At 40.0% G+C, this 23,847-nt stretch overlaps 1 protein-coding gene across 2 annotated transcripts in view; it reads left to right on the forward strand.

Moving 5' to 3' along the window:
• Positions 1-9,015: 9,015 nt before the first annotated feature.
• Positions 9,016-23,847, forward strand: part of ATR (ATR checkpoint kinase) — a 116,322-nt gene continuing 101,490 nt past the window's right edge. For both annotated transcript variants that reach the window (XR_016038305.1, XM_055412376.2), the window contains exons 1-4: positions 9,016-9,167; positions 19,487-19,578; positions 20,701-20,850; positions 22,725-23,602. Coding sequence is in view for 1 of the 2 variants with exons in the window: in XM_055412376.2 (XP_055268351.2) it covers positions 9,109-9,167; positions 19,487-19,578; positions 20,701-20,850; positions 22,725-23,602 (1,179 nt within the window). In the remaining variant the exon portion in view is untranslated. The remainder of the gene's footprint in view (positions 9,168-19,486; positions 19,579-20,700; positions 20,851-22,724; positions 23,603-23,847) is intronic.

Raw genomic sequence — 23,847 nt, forward strand, 5'->3', positions numbered from 1 at the left:
ACTGGGGTGGGTTGCCATTTCCTTCTCCAAGGCATGAAAGTGAAAAGTGAAAGTGAAGTCGCTCAGTCGTGTCCAACTCTTTGCAACCCCATGGACTGCAGCCTACCAGGCTCCTCCGTCCATGGGATTTTCCAGGCAAGAGTACTGGAGTGGGGTGCCATTGCCTTCTCCGTCAGCCTTACCTAAGAGCCCATTAAAAATGCAAGTCATTGAGGTCCCTTTCAGACCCATTGAATTAGAATGGGCTGGTGCTCAGGAATCTGTTTTAATAAGCCTTTCAGGTGATTCTGATGCATGTTCAAGTTGGGGAACTCAGAATCATCTCTTCAAGCTTTATTTGTATCACAGAGCTTCCTGTGCTCAGTTGCTAAATTGTGTCCAAGTCTCTGCGACCCCATGGACTGTAGCCTGGTCAGGCTCCTCTGTCCAAGGGATTTCCCAGGCAAGAATACTGGAGTAGGTTGCCATTTCTTCTTCCACGAGATCTTCCTGACCCAGGGATCAAACCTGCACCACTTGGTGGCTCAGTGGTAAAGAATCTGCCTGCCAATTCAGGAGACATAGGAGATTCAGGTTCAGTCCCTGGGAAAGGAAGATCCCCGGAAGAGGAAATGGCAACCCACTCCACTATTCTTGCCTAATAAATCCTATGGACAGAGGAACCTGGCAGGCTACAGTCCATAGGGTTGCGAAGAGTCGAATATGCCTGAGCACACACAAAAAATAATGGTTGCAAATGCAAATAATCCTTACCATTGAACACATTTGATATAATCTTAGGGTCATACTTCAGACCTTAGCAATGTAAATGCCAATAATTCATTACTGAGATAGAAATCTCCTGGACACATATAAAAGTACTCCATGTCATTTCTGAATTATCTCCAAATACAATGGAGTCCTACTTCTGTAACACAACTTTAGTAGATGTACACATGGATAGGAAGACAAACAGTTTACGTTTAAGTTTCTTCAATATTTTAAGTTCCTTTATGAGAACAAGGTGTTTTTTTGATAATGCACTTTTTCAATGTTTCTCTTTAATGGATTTAATAGAATTAAACTAATTCATTAATGAAGCTTGGCTGTACAGAATCACTTGTTCTGCACTATTAAGTTTCAGAATGTTGACTTGTGGTTATGTTGGTCTGTTACTTGAGGCTTTATCCAATGAAAAACAACAGACATGTGCCCCTTCTTACCCACTAAACTGACATTATTCAACACGTGGTCAAGCTACTGAAGCACAGGAATGGCATAATCACATTCAGGTTTTGAAAAGATGCTGTCTGCTGTGTAGAACAATTCCAAACAGCATTGGCATCACCTAGGAGCAAAGTTATAAAAACCATTAAAAATGAAAGTCACTAAGTAGTAAAAAAGAAATAACTTAAAAATTTTTTAAGAAATGAACGTTATTAAAAATAATTTGAAATGTGAATCTGTGTGTGCGTGAGTACCAAGGTGTGTATTGAAGTCCATTCAGTTGTAGAAAGGAACTTGTAAAACTGTTTATATTTCTTAATGTCTTTTCTTTAAGATTTCTATTTTAGTATACAGTAAAATCCTGAGAAAATGGAATTTAAAGCAAAAAGTCCACTGGATTACAATGGAACTTGCTGAGGTAAGCAGCCAGGAATTTGGGCATCTAACAGAACAAGTTCATCTTTGTCTCATTTAGGTTGTTCTGCCACCTGGTGGTTATTTCTCACTCTAGTTTAATCATGAGAAAGTGTTAGCTGCTCAGTCGTGCTCTTTGCGACCCCAGGGACTGTAGCCTGCTAGGGTCCTCTGTCCATGGGATTCTCCAGGCAAGAATACTGGAGTGGGTTGCCATTCACTTCTCCAGGGGATCTTCCTGACCCACAGATCGAACCAGCATCTCCTGCATTGGCAGGCAGATTCTTTACTGTCTGAGCCAACAGGGAAGTTTAATCATCAGTGGGGACATTTCTATAATTGTTATAGAATAGTATGCACAGGTTGGCGGAAACTTCCAGTGTGTTGGTAGGTGTTCTGCTGTCAACTGACCTGAGATGCTGGGGTTAGGAAACCAAGGTCCCAAGGACGCAGGAACCCACTCACCTCAGCTTCTCTGCTTCCTGCTTCTCTCCCCACACATTCCACTACCCCAAATGAGACAGAGAGGGAGAGGATGAGAGGAAGGCAAGAAGCAGTCAACAGCTGAATTATGTCCCTGTATATTGGAATATAGCACTAAATATATGTGGTTAATAAACATGCATGTCAGTGTACATATTTAAAATTTTTTCAATAATACTGTTGAAGAGCAAAAAAAGTTGAAACTCTTCAGTGAGGAAAATAGATTGGAGAAAGAACAAGCCCAAGGGAAGAAAAACAAGCAAGAATGTCATTGAATTAATTTGGGCATAAGACATTCGATGATCTGAAACTAGAATGGCAATACAGCACTGGGATTGGGAGAGAAGTGGATAGGTTTTACACTTATAGGAGGTAGAATTGAGTTCTGATCATTAAGAGACACAAAATAAAGTGTTTACAGATAAATTGATGAATTGTCTGAGATTTTCTTTAAGATAATCCAATTAGAGAGAGAGGAAACAAAAGGAGTGGTTATAGATGAAACAAAGGCTGGCCATACGCTGATAGTTGTTGAGTTGGGTGATGGTCATGGGGCGGGGTGGGGTGTGTGTGTTCCTTATCCTACTCTGTCTCAGTTCAGTTCAGTCACTCAGTTGTATCTGACTCTTTGCAACCCCATGAACTGCAGCACGCCAGGTTTCCCTGTCCATCACCAACTCCTGGAGTTTACTCAAACTCATGTCCATCGAGTTGGTGATGCCATCCAACCATCTCATCCTCTGTCATCCCCTTCTCCTCCCGCCTTCAATCTTTCCCAGCATCAGGGTCTTTTCCAGTGAGTCAGTTCTTTGCATCAGGTGGCCAAAGTATTGGAGTTTCAGCTTCAGCATCAGTCCTTCCAATGAATATTCAGGACTGATTTCCTTTAGGATGGACTGGTTGGATCTCCATACAGTCCAAGGGACTCTCAAGAGTCTTCTCCAACACCACTACTTTTGTGTATAGTTGAAAATTGCCATAATGAAAATGTAAACAAAAATAAAATGCCTGGGAAGAATTCAAGAAAAAAACGCAGCAGAAAGGTAGACATATGACATATAAAGCTCAGAGAGCCATCTGAACAGAAGGAAGAATTTGGGAGAGGTCAGTGGGTCACTCAAATACAACAAATGTTAAATTTATCATGATTAATCTAATCGTATTAAAAGAAAACCTTCACAAATGCGTTGAAACCTTATCATTTCATTTCCTTCTATCCCTATCCAGAGGTACTACTCTCTGGGAGTTGATGTATGTCCTCCCCAACCATGTTTCTATACTTTTATCAGACAGGTATGTATACATGATTCACTCACACAAAGTTTGGTTTTAAAATGGTATGTAGTGATTTAATATTGTAATGTATCTTTGCAATTTGCTTTTTTTCACTTTTCATATTCAGAATTCATACTTCATTTTTCTAAGAAATGGTTCTCTTGAATAAAGTTGTATATACAGTACACATTAGATAAATAAGCTGTGTATATAATATACAATGGAATATTATTCAGCCACAAAAAGGAATGAAAGAGAGTCAGTTGTAGTGAGGTGGATGAACCTAGAATCTGTCACACAGAGCGAAGTCAGAAAGAGAAAAACAAATACCATATATTACGTATGGACTCTAGAAAAATGGTACTGACGAACGTAGTTGCAGGGAAGGAATAGAGATGCAGACACAGAGAATGAACTTGTGGACACAGAGGGGAAAGGAGACAGTGGGATGAATTGGGAGAGTAGCACTGACATATATACACTGCTGCTGCTGCTAAGTTGCTTCAGTTGTGTCCAACTCTTAGCGACCCCATGGACTGCAGCCTACCAGGCTCCTCTGTCCATGGGATCTTCCAGGCAAGAGTACTGGAGTGGGCTGCCACTGCCTTCTCTGGACATATATATATATACTGCTGCTGCTGCTGCTAAGTCGCTTCAGTAGTGTCTGACTCTTAGCGACCCAATGGACTGCAGCCTACCAGGCTCCTCTGTCCATGGGATTTTCCAGGCAAGAGTACTGGAGTGGCTTGCCATTGCCTTCTCCAGACATATATACACTACTATGTGTAAAATAGACAGCTAGCAGGAAGGTGCTCTATGGCACAGGGAGCTCAGTTTGGTGCTCTCTGATGGAAACGGTAACCCACTCCGGTATTCTTGCCTGGAGAATCCCATGGATGGAGAAGCCTGGTAGGCTACAGTCCACGAGGTCGCATAGAGTCGGACACGACTGAGCGACGGAACGGAACGGATGACCTAGAGGGGTGGGGTAAGGGATAGGTGGGATGGAGGCTCAAGAGGAAGGGGATATATATACATACTTACAGCTGATTCACGTTATTGTGCAGCAGAAACTAACACCACACTGTAAAGCAATTATCTGCCAATTAATATTTTAAAAGAACAAAAAATGATATTCTGCTGTAGGACACTACCACCACTTATTAAATATTTACTGTAATCTTACAAGATAGGTATTATTAATCTTATTTTATAGATGAAAAACAAGTACAGAGAGGTTAAGTAGCTTTACTGAATAACTTTATAGTTTTCTAGTGGATGAAAAGAGAACGTGCACAAGGCCTCAAAGCTTAGTCCCATGCATGTTCTTCTCACTATAGCATTCCACTTTTTTTTTTAAATAAGACTAAAATTTAACCTTTTACAAATAGTTACTGGCTCTCAATCTCCCTCTGCAAATGCCACCTTTAGCAAAATATCATCTAAAATGAACTGTCCTGTAAGTGAATTTTTATGATAAACCAAGACTATGTTGACTGTGTTAAAGGACTTTCATTAAGAATGGTATACCCCTTTGGTAAGGGCTGCTGTGTTCTTTCTTTCCATTTCTTTTCTATTTTTTTTCATTTCTTTTTATTTTAATGGCTATTTTTATTACTTAATTTTATTTTAATCTGAGTATAGTTGATTCACAATGTTGTGTTAGTTTCAGGTGAACAGCAAAGTGAATCAGTTATACATATACATATATCCATTCATTTTTTTTTTTTTGCAAGATTCTTTTCCCATGCAGGCCATTACAGAGTATTGAGTAGAGTTCCCTGTGAAGTATTTTACTATTTTACAAATATTTAGTGTACACCAACTCTGTACGACAGAATGATCTCTGTTCGTTTCCAAGGCTAACCATTCAATATTACAGTAATCCAAGCCTATGCCCCAACCAGGAACGCTGAAGAAGCTGAAGTTGAACGGTTCTATGAAGACCTACAAGACCTTTTAGAACTAACACCCAAAAAAGATGTCCTTTTCATTATAGGGGAATGCAAAAGCAGGAAGTCAAGAAACACCTGGAGTAACAGGCAAATTTGGCCTTGGAGCACAGAATGAAACAGGGCAAAGGCTAATAGAGTTTTGCCAAGAGAACGCACTGGTCAAAGCAAATACCCTCTTTCAACAACACAAGAGAAGACTCTACACATGGACATCACCAGATGGTCAACACCGAAATCAGATTGATTATATTCTTTGCAGCCAAAGATGGAGAAGCTCTATACAGTTAGCAAAAATAAGACCAGGAGCTGACTGTGGCTCAGATCATGAACTCCTTATTGCCAAATTCAGACTTAAATTGAAAGAAGTAGGGAAAACCATTAGACCATTCAAATATGACCTAAATCAAATCCCTTATGATTATACAGTGGAAGTGAGAAATAGATTTAAGGGACTAGATCTGATAGAGTGCCTGCTGAACTATGGATGGAGGTTGGTGACATTGTACAGGAGACAGGGACCAAGACCATCCCAATGGAAAAGAAATGCAAAAAAGCTAAATGGCTGTCTGGGGAGACTTTACAAGTAGCTGTGAAACGAAGAGAAGCGAAAAGCAAAGGAGAAAAGGAAAGATATAAGCATCTGAATGCAGAGTTCCAAAGAATAGCAAGGAGAGATGAGAGAGCCTTCCTCAGCGATCAATGCAAAGAAATAGAGGAAAACAACAGAATAGGAAAAACAAGAGATCTCTTCAAGAAAATTAGAGATACCAAGGGAACATTTCATGCAAAGAAGGGCTCGATAAAGGACAGAAATGGTATGGACCTAACAGAAGCAGAAGATATTAAGAAGAGGTGGCAAGAATACACAGAAGAACTGTACAAAAAAGATCTTTACGACCCAGATAATCACGATGGTGTGATCACTGACCTAGAGCCAGACATCTTGGAATGTGAAGTCAAGTGGGCCTTAGAAAGCATCACGACTAACAAAGCTAGTGGAAGTGATGGAATTCGAGTTGAGCTATTTCAAATCCTGAAAGATGATGCTGTGAAAGTGCTGCACTCAATATGCCAGCAAATTTGGAAGAGTCAGCAGTGGCCACAGAACTGGAAAAGTTCAGTCTTCATTCCAATCCCAAAGAAAGGCAATGCCAAAGAATGCTCAAACTACCGCACAATTGCACTCATCTCACATGCTAGTAAAGTCATGCTCAAAATTCTCCAAGCCAGGCTTCAGCAATACGCGAACCGTGAACTTCCAGATGTTCACGCTGGTTTCAGAAAAGGCAGAGGAACCAGAGATCAAATTGCCAACATCCGCTGGATCATCAAAAAAGCAAGAGAGTTCCAGAATAACATCTATTTCTGCTTCATTGACTATGCCAAAGCCTTTGGCTGTGTGGATCACAACAAACTGTGGAACATTCTGAAAGAGATGGGAATACCAGACCACCTGACCTGCCTCTTGAGAAACCTGTATGCAGGTCAGGAAATAAACAGTTAGAACTGGACATGGAACAAGAGACTGGTTCCAAATAGGAAAAGGAGTACGTCAAGGCTGTATATTGTCACCCTGCTTATTTAACTTATATGCAGAGTACATCATGAGGAATGCTGGGCTGGAAGAAGCACAAGCTGGAATCAAGATTGCTGGGAGAAATATCAATAGCCTCAGATATGCAGATGACACCACCCTTATGGCAGAAAGTGAAGAGGAACTCAAAAGTCTCTTGATGAAAGTGAAAGAGGAGAGTGAAAAATTTGGTTTGAAGCTCAACATTCAGAAAACAAAGATCAAGGCATCTGGTCCTATCACTTCATGGGAAATAGATGGGGAAACAGTGTAAACAGTGTCAGACTTCATTTTTTGGGCTCCAAAATCACTGCGGATGCTGACTGCAGCCATGAAATTAAAAGACGCTTACTCCTTGGAAGGAAAGTTATGACCAACCTACATAGCATATTAAAAAGTTTTAATTAAAAAGCTTTAGCATCATGCATTAGTATTACTTTCCAACAAAGGTCCGTCTAGTCAAGGCTATGGTTTTTCCAGTGGTCATGTATGGATGTGAGAGTTGGACTGTGAAGAAAGTTGATTGCTGAAGAATTGATGCTTTTGAACTGTGGTGCTGGAGAAGACTCTTGAACTTGGTCTTGAACTTTTGAACTGTGGTGCTGGAGAAGACCCTTGGACTACAAGGAGATCCAACCAGTCCATTCTAGAGAAGATCAGTCCTGGGTGTTCACTGGAAGGACTGATGCTAAAGCTGAAGCTCCAATACTTTGGCCACCTCATGCGAAGGGTTGACTCACTGGAAAAGACTCTGATGCTGGGAGGAACTGGGGGTGGGAGGAGACGGGGACGACAGAGAATGAGATGGCTGGATGGCATCACCGACTCGATGGACATGAGTTTGAGTGAACTCCGGGAGTTGGTGATGGACAGGGAGGCCTGGTGCTTTGATTCATGGCGTCGCAAAGAGTCGGACACAACTGAGCAACGAACTGAACTGAACTATGTACCAGGCACTGTTTTAGATGCTGGGATATATCAGCAGAGAATAAAACAGACAAAATCCTGCTCTCAAGAAGCTTATACTCTGATTAGAGGAGACAGTCAATAAAATAGTATATTATTTGGTTCTATGAAGAAATAAATCAGTATGGAGGAGAAAAGTGTGAGTTTAAGTGAGCTAGTCTATATAAAGCTTTCAGGTGACATTTCAGCATGAAAGAAGTCAACAAAGGGTGCAACAAATGCAAAAATCCCTGAGTCAGGAGTGTATTTGGCTTCACTCCATCACTTTGAGGTTTTTTTTTTTTTAAAGATACTGTATAATGATTATTCTCATTTGCGAAGTAACAAATGTAAGCACACCGCACGCCTTGTCTGATTAAATACATAATTTTGACGTGTTAACAGTCTCTTATTATGACCATTTTTCATAAACAAACTGGGTTGAGCTAGAAAATATCCACAGCCAAAAGCCACTGATTTTACTTTAAAAGTTAAATCACAGGTAATAGATGCCCGTAACGGTGACATACATATATTAAATACACAGTCCTGCTGCTTGCTTTGTAAGACACAAATAAATACAATTCAACTCTCTTTTCCAGTATTAAAAATTGCGAGAATCCTCAAGGAAACCTAAAGGAGATGTGTAGTTGGCGGGGGAGAGAGGGGTGGTGAAATCTGCCGAAACAGAAAGGACAAGGAGGAGCCCAACTTCTGCCCCGTATCTCTCAGAAAGGATGTCAAGAGAGTGGTAGAAAATGAGGAACCTGGGAGAGTGACTCCGTGGGGAGGAAACCTACGATCTAATTCCGGGCCTTTAGCTGCTGAATTGCCTCAGTTTTCAAGTTTGTGATGCGAGGGATTCTGGGTTGGTCCCCACCATGCCCCTGTCGTCCTCATAGATTCAGGGGTCTGGCTTCTCCGAGACTCTGTGGCTGGGCGTGATAGAGCAGAGGAGCTAAAAACCAAATCCAGCAAATCTCGCCCGCCGACCGCTCCAGCTCAGAGAGAACCTTACCCCGGAAACCGGACCGGAGCGCGGCCCGCCCCTCGCCACGCCCCCTCACGGCCGCCAGGCTTCCCCCGGGTCCTATGCGGAAACGAACTCACGCCCGGAGACCCGACCTGCCGCGGCTTCCGGGAGGAGTTTTGGGCCCCGTGAGGCTCCGTCGCGCGCCGCGCCTCCTCACCAGAGGTAGTTGTGGAGACGCCAGGAACCCGCCTCATTGTAATTGAAGAGTGCCGCGCGTCCTCAGAATGGGCGAGCCAGGCTTGGAACTGGCGTCTATGATCCCAGCCCTCCGGGAGCTGGGCAGGTAGGGCCAGGCTGGCATCTAACGCGCTCTTCCTCACCGGTCGCGCGCGTCCCGGCTCCATCCCCTCAACCCCGACCGCGGCCCTTGTGGAGATGCTCCACGGCTGACTGGAGCGCTTCTCCCTCAGAGAGGCCGTTGAAAGGTCGCGGGGCGCGGGGAGTCGCCGCACACCGGCGGGATGCGGGTTGGAGGGGACGGGCCGTCTGTTGGTCCCACTTTACCTCAGCCGCGGGCGGGAGTTCTTCCCCCACCCCCCATCCCGAGCCCCCAGGGGATTGCCTCAGCGGCGGGAGGGAAGGTGCCTTCTGATCACTTTCTCGTCACTTTCCTTCACTCATTTGCTTCTCGAAAGCCTCGTCCCTTAGATAGGGTGCTTGCCCCCTGCACTTTCCCCAGTTCCTGTGCTTTATGATCACTGGTGGTATTTAGTTTTTGGTATTGGTATTTAGCTTTTTGACCCAAAACTACCCTCGGAAGAAAAATCACTCGTTCTGATTTTGTGTAAGGAAGCCGTTGTTTGAAAAAGTTTCTAAATGAAACCATAGGCCATTCTGGAGATGGGACCTTTTCGTACTGATCATCCCCTCTTCAAAACGTTATTTTACTCATAAATCCCAGGGATCTCCCACAACGTCCACAGAACATAAATGTTCACAGAATGTTGCTAGAATTTGAAGATACCTTAATGTTGCAGTTGCAAGTTGTTATTTCCCGTGAACGTCGTGTCTGATTCTTTGTGACCCCATGGACTGCAGCTTGCCAGGCTCCTCTGTCGATGACATTTTTGTCTGCAGCCCACCAGTCTCCTTTATCCAAGGGATTTTCCAGACAAGAATACTGGAGTGGATCTTACGACCCAGCAATGGAATGAACCCACCTTTCCTGCATTGGCAGGTGGATTCTTTACCACCCAAGTAATTCTGTAAATGAGCTGCCGAAAGAGAGGGGAAAGATGTCAATGGCTGCTATCCCCATTCAGCACACACACAGCCTTTCCTAAACCTGGCCTGAAGATGAGAGACAGGGTTTTTGTTTGTTTAATTTTTGTAATACACTGAATAGAAAAAAAGTGGGCTTGTACCACTGCTGCAGTTGAACTGTCAATTGGAATAGTTGCTTTTCGATTTCTTAAACTGCTTGGAAACTTAGCACTCAGCCACAACTGACATTAATCCCATGGGATATTTAATTCCCTTTCTTTTTGCCATACATTTGTACCTATCTCCACTTGTAGATCCTACAGACCTTGACATTTAGTCTTCCTCAGTTACATAAATAGGAGGATGTAAATGAAGGGACCCTACTTGTCTTAACTGAATCATCCTATTGTTGTGTGTATAATTTTTTTCCCCACTTTGCATGAATGTTGCAAGCATACTTGTGTTAACATTTTGTAAAGTAACATCTGCCTTTCTAAAATAAGATGAAGGCAAGTGTTCATATGGGAAACTGATATACAGATTTCATCTTTCAGGCTCAGTGTGAAGCTCAGTGTGTTTTCCCCACCTTGCTTTAATATAGAACTTACTGATTCATACTTCTCTTCCCTTTTCTGTCTTCCTCTATGATACTTGTTAATGAAAATAATAGTATCTTGGACTTATTTATACTCTCTTTCATCAATAGAACTTAGTTCAGTTCAGTTCAGTCGCTCAGTCGTGTCTGACTCTTTGTGACCCCATGAATCACAGCACGCCAGGCCTCCCTGTCCATCACCAACTCCCGGAGTTCACTCAAACTCATGTCATCGAGTTGGTGATGCCATCCAGCCATCTCATTCTCTGTCGTCCCCTTCTCCTCCTGCCTCCAAATCCCTCCTAGCATCAGAGTCTTTTCCAGTGAGTCAACCTTTCGCATGAGGTGGCCAAAGTATTGGAGCTTCAGCTTTAGCATCAGTCCTTCCAGTGAACACCCAGGACTGATCTCCTTTAGAATAGCCTGGTTGGATCTCCTTGCAGTCCAAGGGACTCTCAAGAGTCTTCTCCAGCACCACAGTTCAAAAGCATCAATTCTTCGGCAATCAGCTTTCTTCACAGTCCAACTCTCACATCCGTACATGACCACTGGAAAAACCATAGCCTTGACTAGATGGACCTTTGTTGGCAAAGTAATGTCTCTGCTTTTTAATATGCTATCTAGGTTGGTCATAACTTTCCTTCCAAGGAGTGAGCGTCTTTTAATTTCATGGCTGCAGTCACCATTTGCAGTTATTTTGGAGCTCCACAAAATAAAGCCTCTCACTGCTTCCACTGTTTCCCCATCTATTTGCCATGAAGTGATGGGACCAGATGCCATAATCTTAGCTTTCTGAACATTGAGCTTCAAGCCAACTTTTTCACTCTCCTCTTTCACTTTCATCAAGAAGGTGTTTAGTTCTTCTGCACTTTCTGCCTTAAGGATGGTGTCATCTGCATATCTGAGGTTATTCATGTTTCTCCCGGCAATCTTGATTCCAGCTTGTGCTTCATCCAGCTCAGTGTTTCTCATGATGTATTCTGCATATAAGTTAAATAAGCAGGGTGACAATATACAGCCTTGACATACTCCTTTTCCTATTTGGAACCAGTCTGTTGTTCCATGTCCAGTTCTAACTGTTGCTTCCTGACCTGCATACAGGTTTCTCAAGAGGCAGGTCAGGTGGTCTGGTATTCCCATCTCTTTCAGAATGTTCCACAGTTTATTGTGATCCACACAGACAAAGGCTTTGGCATAGTTGATGAAGCAGAAATAGATGTTTTTCTGTAACTCTCTTGCTTTCTCCATGATTCAGCGGATGTTGGCAATTTGATCTCTGGTGCCTCTGCGTTTTCTAAAACCAGCTTGAACATCTGGAAGTTCACGGTTCACATATTGCTGAAGCCTGGCTTGGAGAATTTTGAGCATGACTTTATTAGCATGTGAGATGAGTGCAATTGTGTGATAGTTTGAGCATTCTTTGGCATTGCCTTTCTTAGGGACTGGAATGAAAAGTGACCTTTTCCAGTCCTGTGGTCACTGCTGAGTTTTCAATTTGCTAGCATATTGAGTGCAGCACTTTCACAGCATCATCTTTCAGGATTTGAAATAGCTCAACTCGAATTCCATCACCTCCACTAGCTTTGTTCGTAGTGATGCTTTCTAAGGCCCACTTGACTTCACATTCCAAGATGTCTTGCTCTAGGTGAGTGATGACACCATCGTGATTATCTGGGTCATGAAGATCTTTTTTGTACAGGTCTTCTGTGTATTCTTGCCACCACCTCTTCTTAATATCTTCTGCTTCTGTTAGGTCCATACCATTTCTGTCCTTTATTGAGCCCATCTTTGCATGAATTGTTCCCTTGAAAGTGAAAGTGAAGCTGCTCAGTCGTGACTGACTCTTTGCTACCCCATGGACTGTAGCTTGCCAAGCTCCTGTGTCCATGGGATTCTCCAGGCAAGAATACTCGAGTGTTTTGCCATTTCCTTCTCCAGGGGATCTTCCCAACCCAGGGATTGAACCCGGATCTCCTGCATTGCAGGCAGATGCTTTATCCTCTGAGCCACCAGAGAAGCCCATCTTTGCATGAAATGTTCTTCTAATTTTCTTGAAGAGATCTCTAGTCTTTCCCATTGTATTGTTTTCCTCTATTTTCTTTGCAGAGATCACTGAGAAAGGCTTTCTTTTCTCTCCTTGCTGTTCTGTGGAACTTTGCATTCAAATGGATATATCTTTCCTTTTCTCCTTTGCTTTTCACTTCTCTTCTTTTCACAGCTGTTTGTAAGGCCTCCTCAGATAGCCATTTTGCTTTTTTGCATTTCTTTTTCATGGGAATGGTCTTGCTCCCTGTTTCCTCTACAATGTCAGGAACCTCTGTCCAGAGTTCATCAGGCACTCTGTCTATCAGATCTAGTCCCTTAAATCTGTTTCTCAATAGATTTAAATAGATTTCTTTTTTTTTGCATATGTTTCACTTTATTAATGAAAATAAAGCTAATGCAAAAATAGTTTCCAAAGTACTTGTAACAATTTATTTTCCCACCAACAGAGCTTTCCCTTTCTGTTTCCATTGCTCTACATTCTCCCTTACACTTGGTATCATTAAACTTTTCATTTGTAGCCATTAGATGGGTATGCAGTATGTCACTATAGTTTACTTTGGATTTTCCTGATTATTAATGAACTTGAGTATCTTTTCATTTTTGTATTGATAATTGGAATTTCTTTTATAACATGCCCATTAAGCCTTCCCAGTTATCTGCTGGGTTGTTGTATTGGTCTTTCTCCTATTGATGTAATAGCATTCTTTATACAGTCCACATCAGTTCAGTTCAGTTCAGTTCAGTCGCTCAGTCCTGTCCGACTCTCCGCGACCCCATGAATCACAGCACGCCAGGCCTCCCTGTCCATCACCAACTCCCGGAGTTCACTCAAACTCATGTCCACAGAGTCGGTGATGCCATCCAGTCATCTCATTCTCTGTCGTCCCCTTCTCCTCCCGCCCCCAACCTTTCCCAGCATCAGAGTCTTTTCCAGTGAGTCAACTCGTCTCATGAGGTGGCCAAAGTATTGCAGTTTCAACTTTAGCATCAGTCCTTCCAATGAACACCCAGGATTGATCTCCTTTAGAATGGACTGGTTGGATCTCCTTGCAGTATAAGGGACTCTCAAGAGTCTTCTCCAACACCACAGTTCAAAAGCATCAATTCTTCGGTGATCAGCTTTCTTCACAGTCCAACTCTCACATCCATACATGACCACAGGAAAAACCATTGCCTTGACCAGACGGACCTTTGTTGGCAAAGTAATGTCTCTGCTTTTTAATATACTATCAAGGTTGGTCATAACTTTCCTTCCAAGGAGCAAGCGTCTTTTAATTTCATGGCTGCAATCAGCATCTGCAGTGATTTTGGAGCCCAAAAAAATAAAGTCTGACGCTGTTTCCACTGTTTTTCCATCTATTTCCCATGAAGTGATGGGACCAGATGCCATGATCTTTGTTTTCTGAATGTTGAGCTTCAAGCCAACCTTTTCACTCTCCTCTTTCACTTTCACATAGCAACCCTTTATTGTTTTTATGTGTAGCAAATATCTTCTCCCAGTTTGTGACTTTTAGTTTCCTTCTCTTTATAGTGCCTTTGGATGAATATTAACTTAATTTGAAGACAATTTTAGTCAGTCTTTTCCTTTATTGTTTTTACATTTTATGTTTGGGAAATTCTTTCTACACCAATAGGTTATTCTGTCTCCTTCAGAGTATTCTCTGTTAATTTTGGCCTTTTACGTTTAGGTCTTTAATCCAGTTGAACTGACTTTTTATATTTGGTTTGCTTTTTATATTTGGCATAAGGTAAGGGATCAAGTTGGCAAAGGGTTATTTATTCAAAAGCTGGACTCCTCATGCTGATTTGCAATCCCACTTCTGACATTTAGCAGATGTCCATATTTATGTGTCTGGACTCTCCATGGTTTTCTTTTGGTCTGTCTGTATCTCCACACCAATACCACCCTGTCTTAGTTACCAAAGTTTTATAATGCTTGATATATGAGAGGCCCAATCCTCCCACATTTCCCTTGCCTGTTCATAAGTCATTGCATATCATATATATTTTATATTCAGCTTTTGAAGTTCCACCAAAAAAAGAGAATATTTTGAGAGGAATTACACATCCATTTTAGGAGAATTTAAATATTTATGATATTGAAGCATCTCATCCATAAATACGGTGTATTCTTCCATTTATTTGAATCTTTTTCAATGTTTTAAATAAATTTTTACAATTTTCTCCAGAAGGACCTTATACATTTTTACTAGGGTATACATTTATTCTTGTATATTTGTTCTTTAGATACTCTATATTTTTTGAAGTTATTTTAAATTATATTTTTAAGTACCATTTTTTTAAAAATTTATTTATTTTACTTTATAATATTGTATTGGTTTTGCCATACATTGACTTGAATCTGTCATGAGTGTACATGTGTTCCCCATCCTGAATCCCCCTCCCACCCCTCTTGCCATCCCATCCCTCTGGGACATCCCTGTGCACCAGCCCCAAGCACTCTTTATCATGCATCAAACTTGGACTGGCGATTCGTTTCATATATGATATTACATGTTTCAATGCCATTCTCCCAAATCATCCTGCCCTCACCCTCTCCCACAGAGTCCAAAAGACTGTTCTGTACATCTGTGTCTCTTTTGCTGTCTCGCGTACAGGCTTATCATTACCTTCTTTCTAAATTCCGTATATATGTGTTAGTATACTGTATTGGTGTTTTGCTTTCTGGCTTACTTCACTCTGTATAAGAGGCTCCAGTTTCAGCCACCTTATTAGAACTGATTCAAATGCATTCTTTTTAATGGCTGAGTAATACACCATTGTGTATATGTACCACAGCTTTCTCATCCATTCGTCTACTGGTGGACATCTAGGTTGCTTCCATGTCCTGGCTATTATAAACAGGCTGCAATGAACATTGGGGTACATGTGTCTCTTTCAATTCTGATTTCCTTAGTGTGTATGCCCAGAAGTCGGATTGCTGGGTCGTATGGCAGTTCTGTTTCCAGTTTTTTAAGGAATCTCCACACTGTTCTCCGTAGTGGCTGTACTAGTTTGCATTCCCACCAACAGTGTAAGAAGGTTCCCTTTTCTCCACACCCTCTCCAACATTTATTGCTTGTAGACTTTTGGATAGCAGCCATTCTTACTGGTGTGAAATGGTACCTCATTTGATTTGCATTTCTCTGATAATGAGTGATGTTCAGCATCTTTTCATGTGTTTGTTAGCCATCTGTATGTCTTCTTTGGAGAAATGTCTGTTTAATTCTTTGGCCCACTTTTTGATTGGGTCTTTTATTTTTCTGGAATTGAGCTGCAGGAGTTGCTTGTATATTTTTGAGATTAATTCTTTGTCCATTGCTTCGTTTGCTATTATTTTCTCCCATTCTGCAGGCTGTCTTTTCACCTTGCTTATAGTTTCCTTTGTTGTACAGAATCTTTTAATTTTAATTAGGTCCCATTTGTTCATTTTTGCTTTTATTTCCAGTATTCTTGGAGGTGGGTCATAGAGGATCCTGCTGTGGTTTATGTCGGAGAGTGTTTTGCCTATGTTTTCCTCTAGGAGTTTTATAGTTTCTGGTCTTATGTTTAGATCTTTAATTCATTTTGAGTTTATTTTTGTGTATGGTGTTAGAAAGTGATCTAGTTTCATTCTTTTACAAGTGGTTGACCAGTTTTCCCAGCATCACTTGTTAAAGAGATTGTCTTTTTTCCATTGTATATTCTTGCTTCCTTTGTCAAAGATAAGGTGTCCATAGGTGCGTGAATTTTCTCTGGGCTTTCTGTTTTGTTCCATTGATCTATATTTCTGTCTTTATGCCAGTACCATACTGTCTCGATGACTGTGGCTTTGTAGGAGAGCCTGAGGTCAGGCAGGTTGATTCCTCCAGTTCCATTCTTCTTTCTCAAGATTACTTTGGCTATTCGAGGTGTTTTGTATTTCCATACAAATTGTGAAGTTATTTGTTGTAGTTCTCTGAAAAATACCATTGGTAGCTTGATAGGGATTGCATTGAATCTATAGATTGTTTTGGGTAGTATACTCATTTTCACTATATTGATTCTGCCGATCCATGAACACAGTATATTTCTCCATCTGTTTGTGTCCTCTTTGATTTCTCACCAGTGTTTTATAGTTTTCTATATATAGGTCTTTTGTTTCTTTAGGTAGGTATAGTCCTAAGTATTTTATTCTTTTCGTTGCAATGGTGAATGGAATTGTTTCCTTAATTTCTCTCTTTTCTCATTATTAGTGTATAGGAATGCAAGGGATTCCCTTCCTGGGATGGATCTCTGTCCCTACCTCTTTTGTCTCTCTTTTTATTTTTTATATTTTGTCCTACCTCCTTTTGAAGACAACTGGCTGCTTTTCTGGGTGACTGATGTCCTCTGCCAGCATTCAGAAGTTGTTCTATGGAATTTGCTTGGCGCTCAAATGTTCTTTCAATGAATTTGTCGTGGAGAATGTGGTCTCCCCATCCTATTCCTCTGCCATCTTAGGACCGCCTCCTAAATAGATTTCTTTAGATTTAAATCTACTCCTCAGAATTCTTTGCAGCAAATTCCAGACATCATTTTATCAATAAATACCACTATTTATTTCTAGAATGTAAAGACTTTTTAGACATACCACAATACCATTATCATACTTAAAACCTTAATTTCTTAAAAACATCAAATATCTAGTCTGCTCAGATTTTCCCAGTTGTCATTTATAGTTTGCTATTAGTTTTTATTCTTGATTCAGAATCCAATGTAGGATCAACCATTGTACTTGGTCAGTATGGCTCTTAAGTTTTCATTATAAGTTTCTTCTCTCTTTTTTCCCTTGGAATTTCTTTGTTGTAGAAACTGTTTTCTTTTGATTTTTCTAGAAGTCTAGATCTATTCAATAGAAATATGAAGGAAGTCACGTATATAATTGAAAATTTCCCACATTACAAAGTGCTGCATTACAAAAAGGAAATAGCTGAAATTAATTTTTGCAAATATGTTATTACCATATTGTATATATCACTTATATGTGGAATTTAAAATACAACACAAATGAACTTACTTATGAATCAGAAACAGACTCAGACATAGAGAACAGACTTGTTACTGCCAAAGGTGGGGAGCAGGGGAGAGCTGGACTGGGAGTTTGGGGCTGCTGCTGCTGCTGCTAAGTCACTTCAGTCGTGTCCGACTCTGTGCGACCCCATAGACGGAAGCCCACCAGGCTCCCCCGTCCCTGGGATTCTCCAGGCAAGAACACTGGAGTGGGTTGCCATTTCTTTCTCCAATGTGTGAAAGTGAAAAGTGAAAGTGAAGTCGCTCAGTCGTGTCTGACCCTTAGCGACCCCAGGGACTGCAGCCTACCAGGCTCTTCCATCCATGGGATTTTCTAGGCAAGAGTACTGGAGTGGCTTGCCATTGCCTTCTCCGGAGTTTGGGGCTAGCAGATGCAAATTATTATATACAGATGGATAAACAACAACATCCTATTGCATAGCACAGAAAGCTATATTGATTATCCTATAATAAACCATAATAAAAAAAATATGAAAAAGAATATATGATAACTGATTTACTTTGCTGTATGCCAGAAACTAATACAATGTCATAAGTCAATTATGCTTCAATTAAAAGAAACTAAAGAAACCCAAAGTATATTATTTAACTCAGTATATCCAGATGTTATCATTTTAGCATGTAATTAATATAAAGTTATTAATGAAGTATTACACATTTTTGGTAGTGAATATTCCAAATCCAATGTGTATTTCATATTTGTAGCACATCTCATTTTGGACTAACTATATATCAGGTTCTCAATAGCTTGTGATAGAGGTGTACCATATTGGGCAAGACAGGTCTAGATTTTGCAGATTGTATACTTTGCAGAATACTATCAGTGTCAACATTAAAACTAAACACATTTGGTAAGTTCAACTTTAGAGAATTTTTTGCAGATGAAATCGTTGAGTCCCTTTAAGGGTTGTTGTTGTTCATTCACCCAGTTGTGTCCAACTGTTTGTGATCCCATGGATTGCAGCACGCCAGGCCTCCCTGTCCCTCATCACCTCCCAGAGTTTGCCCAAGTTCATGTCCGTTGCATTGGTGATGCCATCCAGCCATCTTATCCTCTGACACCCTCTTTCTTTCTGCCCTCAGTCTTTCCTAGCATCAGGGACTTTTCCAGAGTTGGCTATTCACATCAGGTGACCAAAATACCGGTGCTTCAGCTTCAACATCAGTCCTTCCAATGAGTATTCACGGCTGATTTCCTTTAAGATTACCTGGTTTGATCTCCTCGCTGTCCAAGGGACTCTCAAGAGTCTTCTCTAGCACCACAGTTCAGAGGCATTAATTCTTTGGTGCTCTACCTTCTTTACAGTCCAGCTTTCACAACCCTACGTGACCACTGGGAAGACCATAACCTTGACTGTATGGACCTTTGTTGGCTGAGTGATGTCTCTACTTTTCAACACACTGTCTAGGTTTGTTATAGCTTTCCTGCCAAGAAACAGTTGTCTTCTGATTTCATGGCTGCAGTCACCATCCACAGTGATTTTAGAGCCCACGATGAGGAAATCTGTCACTGTTTCCACTTTCTCCCCTTCTGTTTGCCATGAAGTAATGAGGCCGGATGCCATGTTTTTCGTTTTTTTAATATTTAGTTTTAAGCTGGCTTTTTCAGTCTCCTCCTTCACCCTCATCAAGAAGGTCTTTAATTCCTCTTCGCTTGCTGCCATTACAGTGGTATCATCCATGGTATCATCCCTTTAAGGGTTAAAAGCATTTTATTTGTGTTTTAGTGCCAGTCCAGAGGAATATAATACTGTTGTACAGAAGCCAAGACAAATTCTATGTCAGTTCATTGACCGAATACTTACAGACGTAAATGTTGGTAAGAAACAATTATTTCTGATGTAAATCTTATGAATTGTTTTCTTTTTCATGTATGCACATTATAGTAGCATTTTTCTCCATGTAGCTTTAGATATATAATTAGGATTTATGATAGTTATTTGTTGTTGTTTGTATTAAAGTATGTATTACTTGTTATGTAATGTGATTTACACTTTTAAAATAATTCTGTTTTCCTCTTTGTTATCTAGATACTGCTTGCCATTGAGTCTTCTTTGATGTATGAATTATTTTAAATAAAAATATTTGGCCAGTTCTCTTTTAGATAGGTCTTATGTCAGTGGTTGAAAAACATCAGATGCCATTTTAAGAAACTCTTTGTATAAGAGTTGGCCACTTTGTCTATGGAAGGTAATAAGATTCTGTGAGTTGTTGAATTAACTGTTTACTGTTTGTGACAATCTAAAAGACAAATATACCAACTTGGTAAGATGGTGTCATATGTGCCATGTCTGTTGAAATCACATGGAAAGGATAATCTAGAGTGGCATGTGGCTCATGATTCCTAAATTTAATTCCAAATTTGACATAAATTTTAAAAATTACAATAGTCATCTAGCCTTTCTTTTTCAGTCAGTGAACTTTTGAGTTCCTGAAAAATAATAAAGGACTACTGAGTACTTGCAAAATGTGTTTTCATATGTTATTCCATCTGTTTAGACCACTTGTCCTTACCCTGTCTGTTTGACCAACTTCTCATCATCTAGGAATCAACTTCTTCACAGGCTCTTTCCAGACTCTTGTTTCATTTATTGTAGATTAGTGTAATTAACACATCATATTATTGATATAATTACTAGTTTATTTGTCTGACTCCCTCACTGATTGTTACGAGGTTTTTTTAACCCTCAGATTTTAACACAGTGCCAGGAATATTATAGGCCTATAGCCTACATGTTTGGTAAATGGATATATGATAGATGAAAACATGTGATTATTAAACATTTAAAATTAGGAAGATAGGATTGTAGTGTTTAGTCCTATGAATTTATCATAAACACTGTGTTGGACATAATTCTTGTCACCAGAGACTAGTTTCTTAACAAAAAGACTGCCACTTAATTTGTTATGACTCTTTGAAATGAATCTTTTGTTGTTTTAGTTGCTCTGGAACTTGTAAAGAAAACTGACTCTCAGCCAACCTCTGTGATGTTGCTTGATTTCATCCAGCATATCATGAAGTCCTCCCCACTTATGTTTGTAAATGTGAATGGAAGCCATGGGCAAAATGAAGCCAAAGGCAGTTGTATTGGTAAGTTCTGCTGTTTGTACATTCATTTGCGATCTCTTTTATGAATTCTGCCTCTTCTGCTCTTCTGAAATGTCACAAACACATTGTTATGTGTATTTTGGTCAAATTTGCTATAAGTTAAGGGAGCAAAATGGTTTTATTTCATGCATCCTTGTTTTCTTTTATTATGAACTAAATACCATGAGTGGAGCAGAAGTAACTGAATATGTTTATATGCCATTGAACATTTAAGCAGTTTTCTTTTTTCTGTTTTTGATAATGTCTTTTTTTTAGATCGCGCATTAGCAAACCATGGCTCGCTCATAGGCTGGCTGTCTGTTTCTGGAAACAAAGTTTTGTTGGAACATTCACTTTCACACAATGGAGAAGGAAATGGCAACCCACTCCAGTGTTCTTGCCTGGAGAATCCCAGGGAAGGGGGAGCCTGGTGGGCTTCCGTCTATGGGGTCACACAGAGTCGGACACGACTGAAGTGACATAGCAGCAGCAGCAGCAGCAGCCATAAGCATTCATTTATGTATTGTCTGCAGCTACTTCCAAGGCAACTGAGTAATTGACATGGAGATCATATGGCCCTCAAGCCTGAAATATTTCATATTTGGCCCTCTCAGAAAAAGCTTACTACTCCCATTCTGGATGTTGAAACTTTTTTCCAGGCTTTTCTCCTTATTCTCACTACTTTTGTCCCTTTGTTGGCTTCATTGTAAAGAGATGTAAAGCAAATATCTTTTTTTCTGTACAATGCATAGAGTATTTTAAAATTTTTTGCTTGAATCTTTTTTTTTTTTTGCTGCAATACTTTGGCCACCTCGAGTTGACTCACTGGAAAAGACTCTGATGCTGGGAAAGGTTGGGGGCGGGAGGAGAAGGGGACGACGGAGAATGAGATGGCTGGATGGCATCACCGACTCTGTGGACATGAGTTTGAGTGAACTCCGGGAGTTGGTGATGGACAGGGAGGCCTGGCGTGCTGTGATTCATGGGGTCACGGAGAGTCGGACACGACTGAGCGACTGAACTGAACTGAACTGAACTGAACTGAACTTGATAGTATGTCCTCTAAAAAGTCTTTTCTGACCATTACTGATGGTCTATGCTAGGACTAGCCTAGTTGCTCTTTCTTTATGCTCTGTTGATACAAAGTGCTCTACATTTCTTCTGTCATGGTACTTTTTAAACTATTAATACATTATAAATACTTGTTAATCTATATTCTTTGCTACACTGACTTTTAAACAACAGGTTATATCCCATTTAGTGGGTATCGAAGATGAAATATAATTGACTAGAAATTTCATAATATGTTGCAGAATAAGTAATATTTTATGAAACTTGTATCATTTATTAAATAAAATAATATGCATATTTATGCTACACTGTGATATAAAATATATCTCTTAGTTACAATTTAAAAGTTCGAGAAATTATATTGTAGGATTTAGGAGAACAAGACTATGACTGATTTGTTCTTATGCATCTGAGGCAAAGTCACCATTCAATAATATTTGTTGGGAATGATAACTATTTATTGAGCATTTAGTTAACTTTGGGCATTATGTGGAAAATTTCATGTATATTATCTTACTTGGTCAGGGTAACATATGAAGTAGGTGTCATTGTCCCCTTTTCAAAGATGAAGTTTTAGAAGTTTAAAGAAATGAAAAGTTTACGCAACTGCTAAGTGGAAAGCTAGGATCTTGTCTGACTCCAAATTGGTATTCTAAATTATTATAATATGTTTCCATTGTGTAGGAGATGTTTTAGACTATTTTGTCAATGAAGTTTATACTTTAAAAATAAATCAAGCATTTAGCAAATTAAGTAGCACTCTAAGATACATATTTATTTAATATATTTTTCTGTTTATTTCAAAGAATTCAGTAATTGGATCATAACAAGACTTCTGCGGATTGCAGCCACTCCATCCTGTCATATGTTACACAAAAGAATCTGTGAAGTCATATGTGCATTATTATTTCTCTTTAAGAGCAAGAGTCCTGCTATTTTTGGAGTACTGATGAAGGAATTATTACATCTTTTTGAAGACTTGATTTACCTCCACAAAAGAGAAGCAGTAGAACACTTTGTGGAATGGCCAGTGGTAGTTCACCGATTTTTAAGTCAATTCGATGAACATGTAGGATATTTACAGCCAGCTCCTTTGCAGCTCATGAACATGCAAAATTTAGAGTTTATTGAAGTCACTTTATTGACGGTTCTTATTCGTATTATTGCAATTGTGTTTTTTAGAAGGCAGGAACTCTTACTTTGGCAGATAGGTTGTGTTCTGCTAGAGTATGGGAGACCAAAAGTTAAATCCTTAGCAGTTAGCCTTTTAACTGAACTCTTTGAGCTTGGAGGACTACCAGCACAACCAGCCAGCACTTTTTTCAGCTCATTTTTGGAATTATTAAAACAACTAGTAGAAATGGATGCTGACCAATTGAAACTCTATGAAGAGCCGTTATCAAAGCTGATAAAGACCATGTTCTCTTCTGAAACAGAAGCTTATAGAAATATTGAGCCTGTCTACTTAAATATGCTGCTAGAAAAACTCTGTGTCATGTTTGAAGATGGTGTGCTTTTGCAGCTTAAGTCTGATTTGCTAAAAGCAGCTTTGTGCCACTTACTGCAGTATTTCCTTAAATATGTGCCAGCTGGGTATGAATCTGCTTTACAAGTCAGAAAGGTTTATGTGAAAAATATTTGTAAAGCTCTTGTCGATGTGCTTGGAGTTCAAGCAGATGTGGAGGTAAGTCATTTTTAAGGTTACTTGTTAAACATATATTTTTGCCTTAATTTAAGTGTATGCATTATGCAAGAGTAATAAAGAGAAAATAGAATATCTTTTTTTGGTTGCTAGAATATCTATAATAATGAACATTCAGAATGGGATACTTTTTATAACCTACTTTGGCTTCCTATTACAGATTTTTAATTTGGTTTCAGAAAGACTTGTTCACTATGTTAGTAATAAATTGCCAATGGAGTAGAATG

Source organism: Moschus berezovskii, chromosome 1 (genome assembly GCF_049115385.1).
Source record: "Moschus berezovskii isolate FMDL1 chromosome 1, NW_MosBer_1.0, whole genome shotgun sequence".
NCBI classification, from domain to species: domain Eukaryota; kingdom Metazoa; phylum Chordata; class Mammalia; order Artiodactyla; family Moschidae; genus Moschus; species Moschus berezovskii.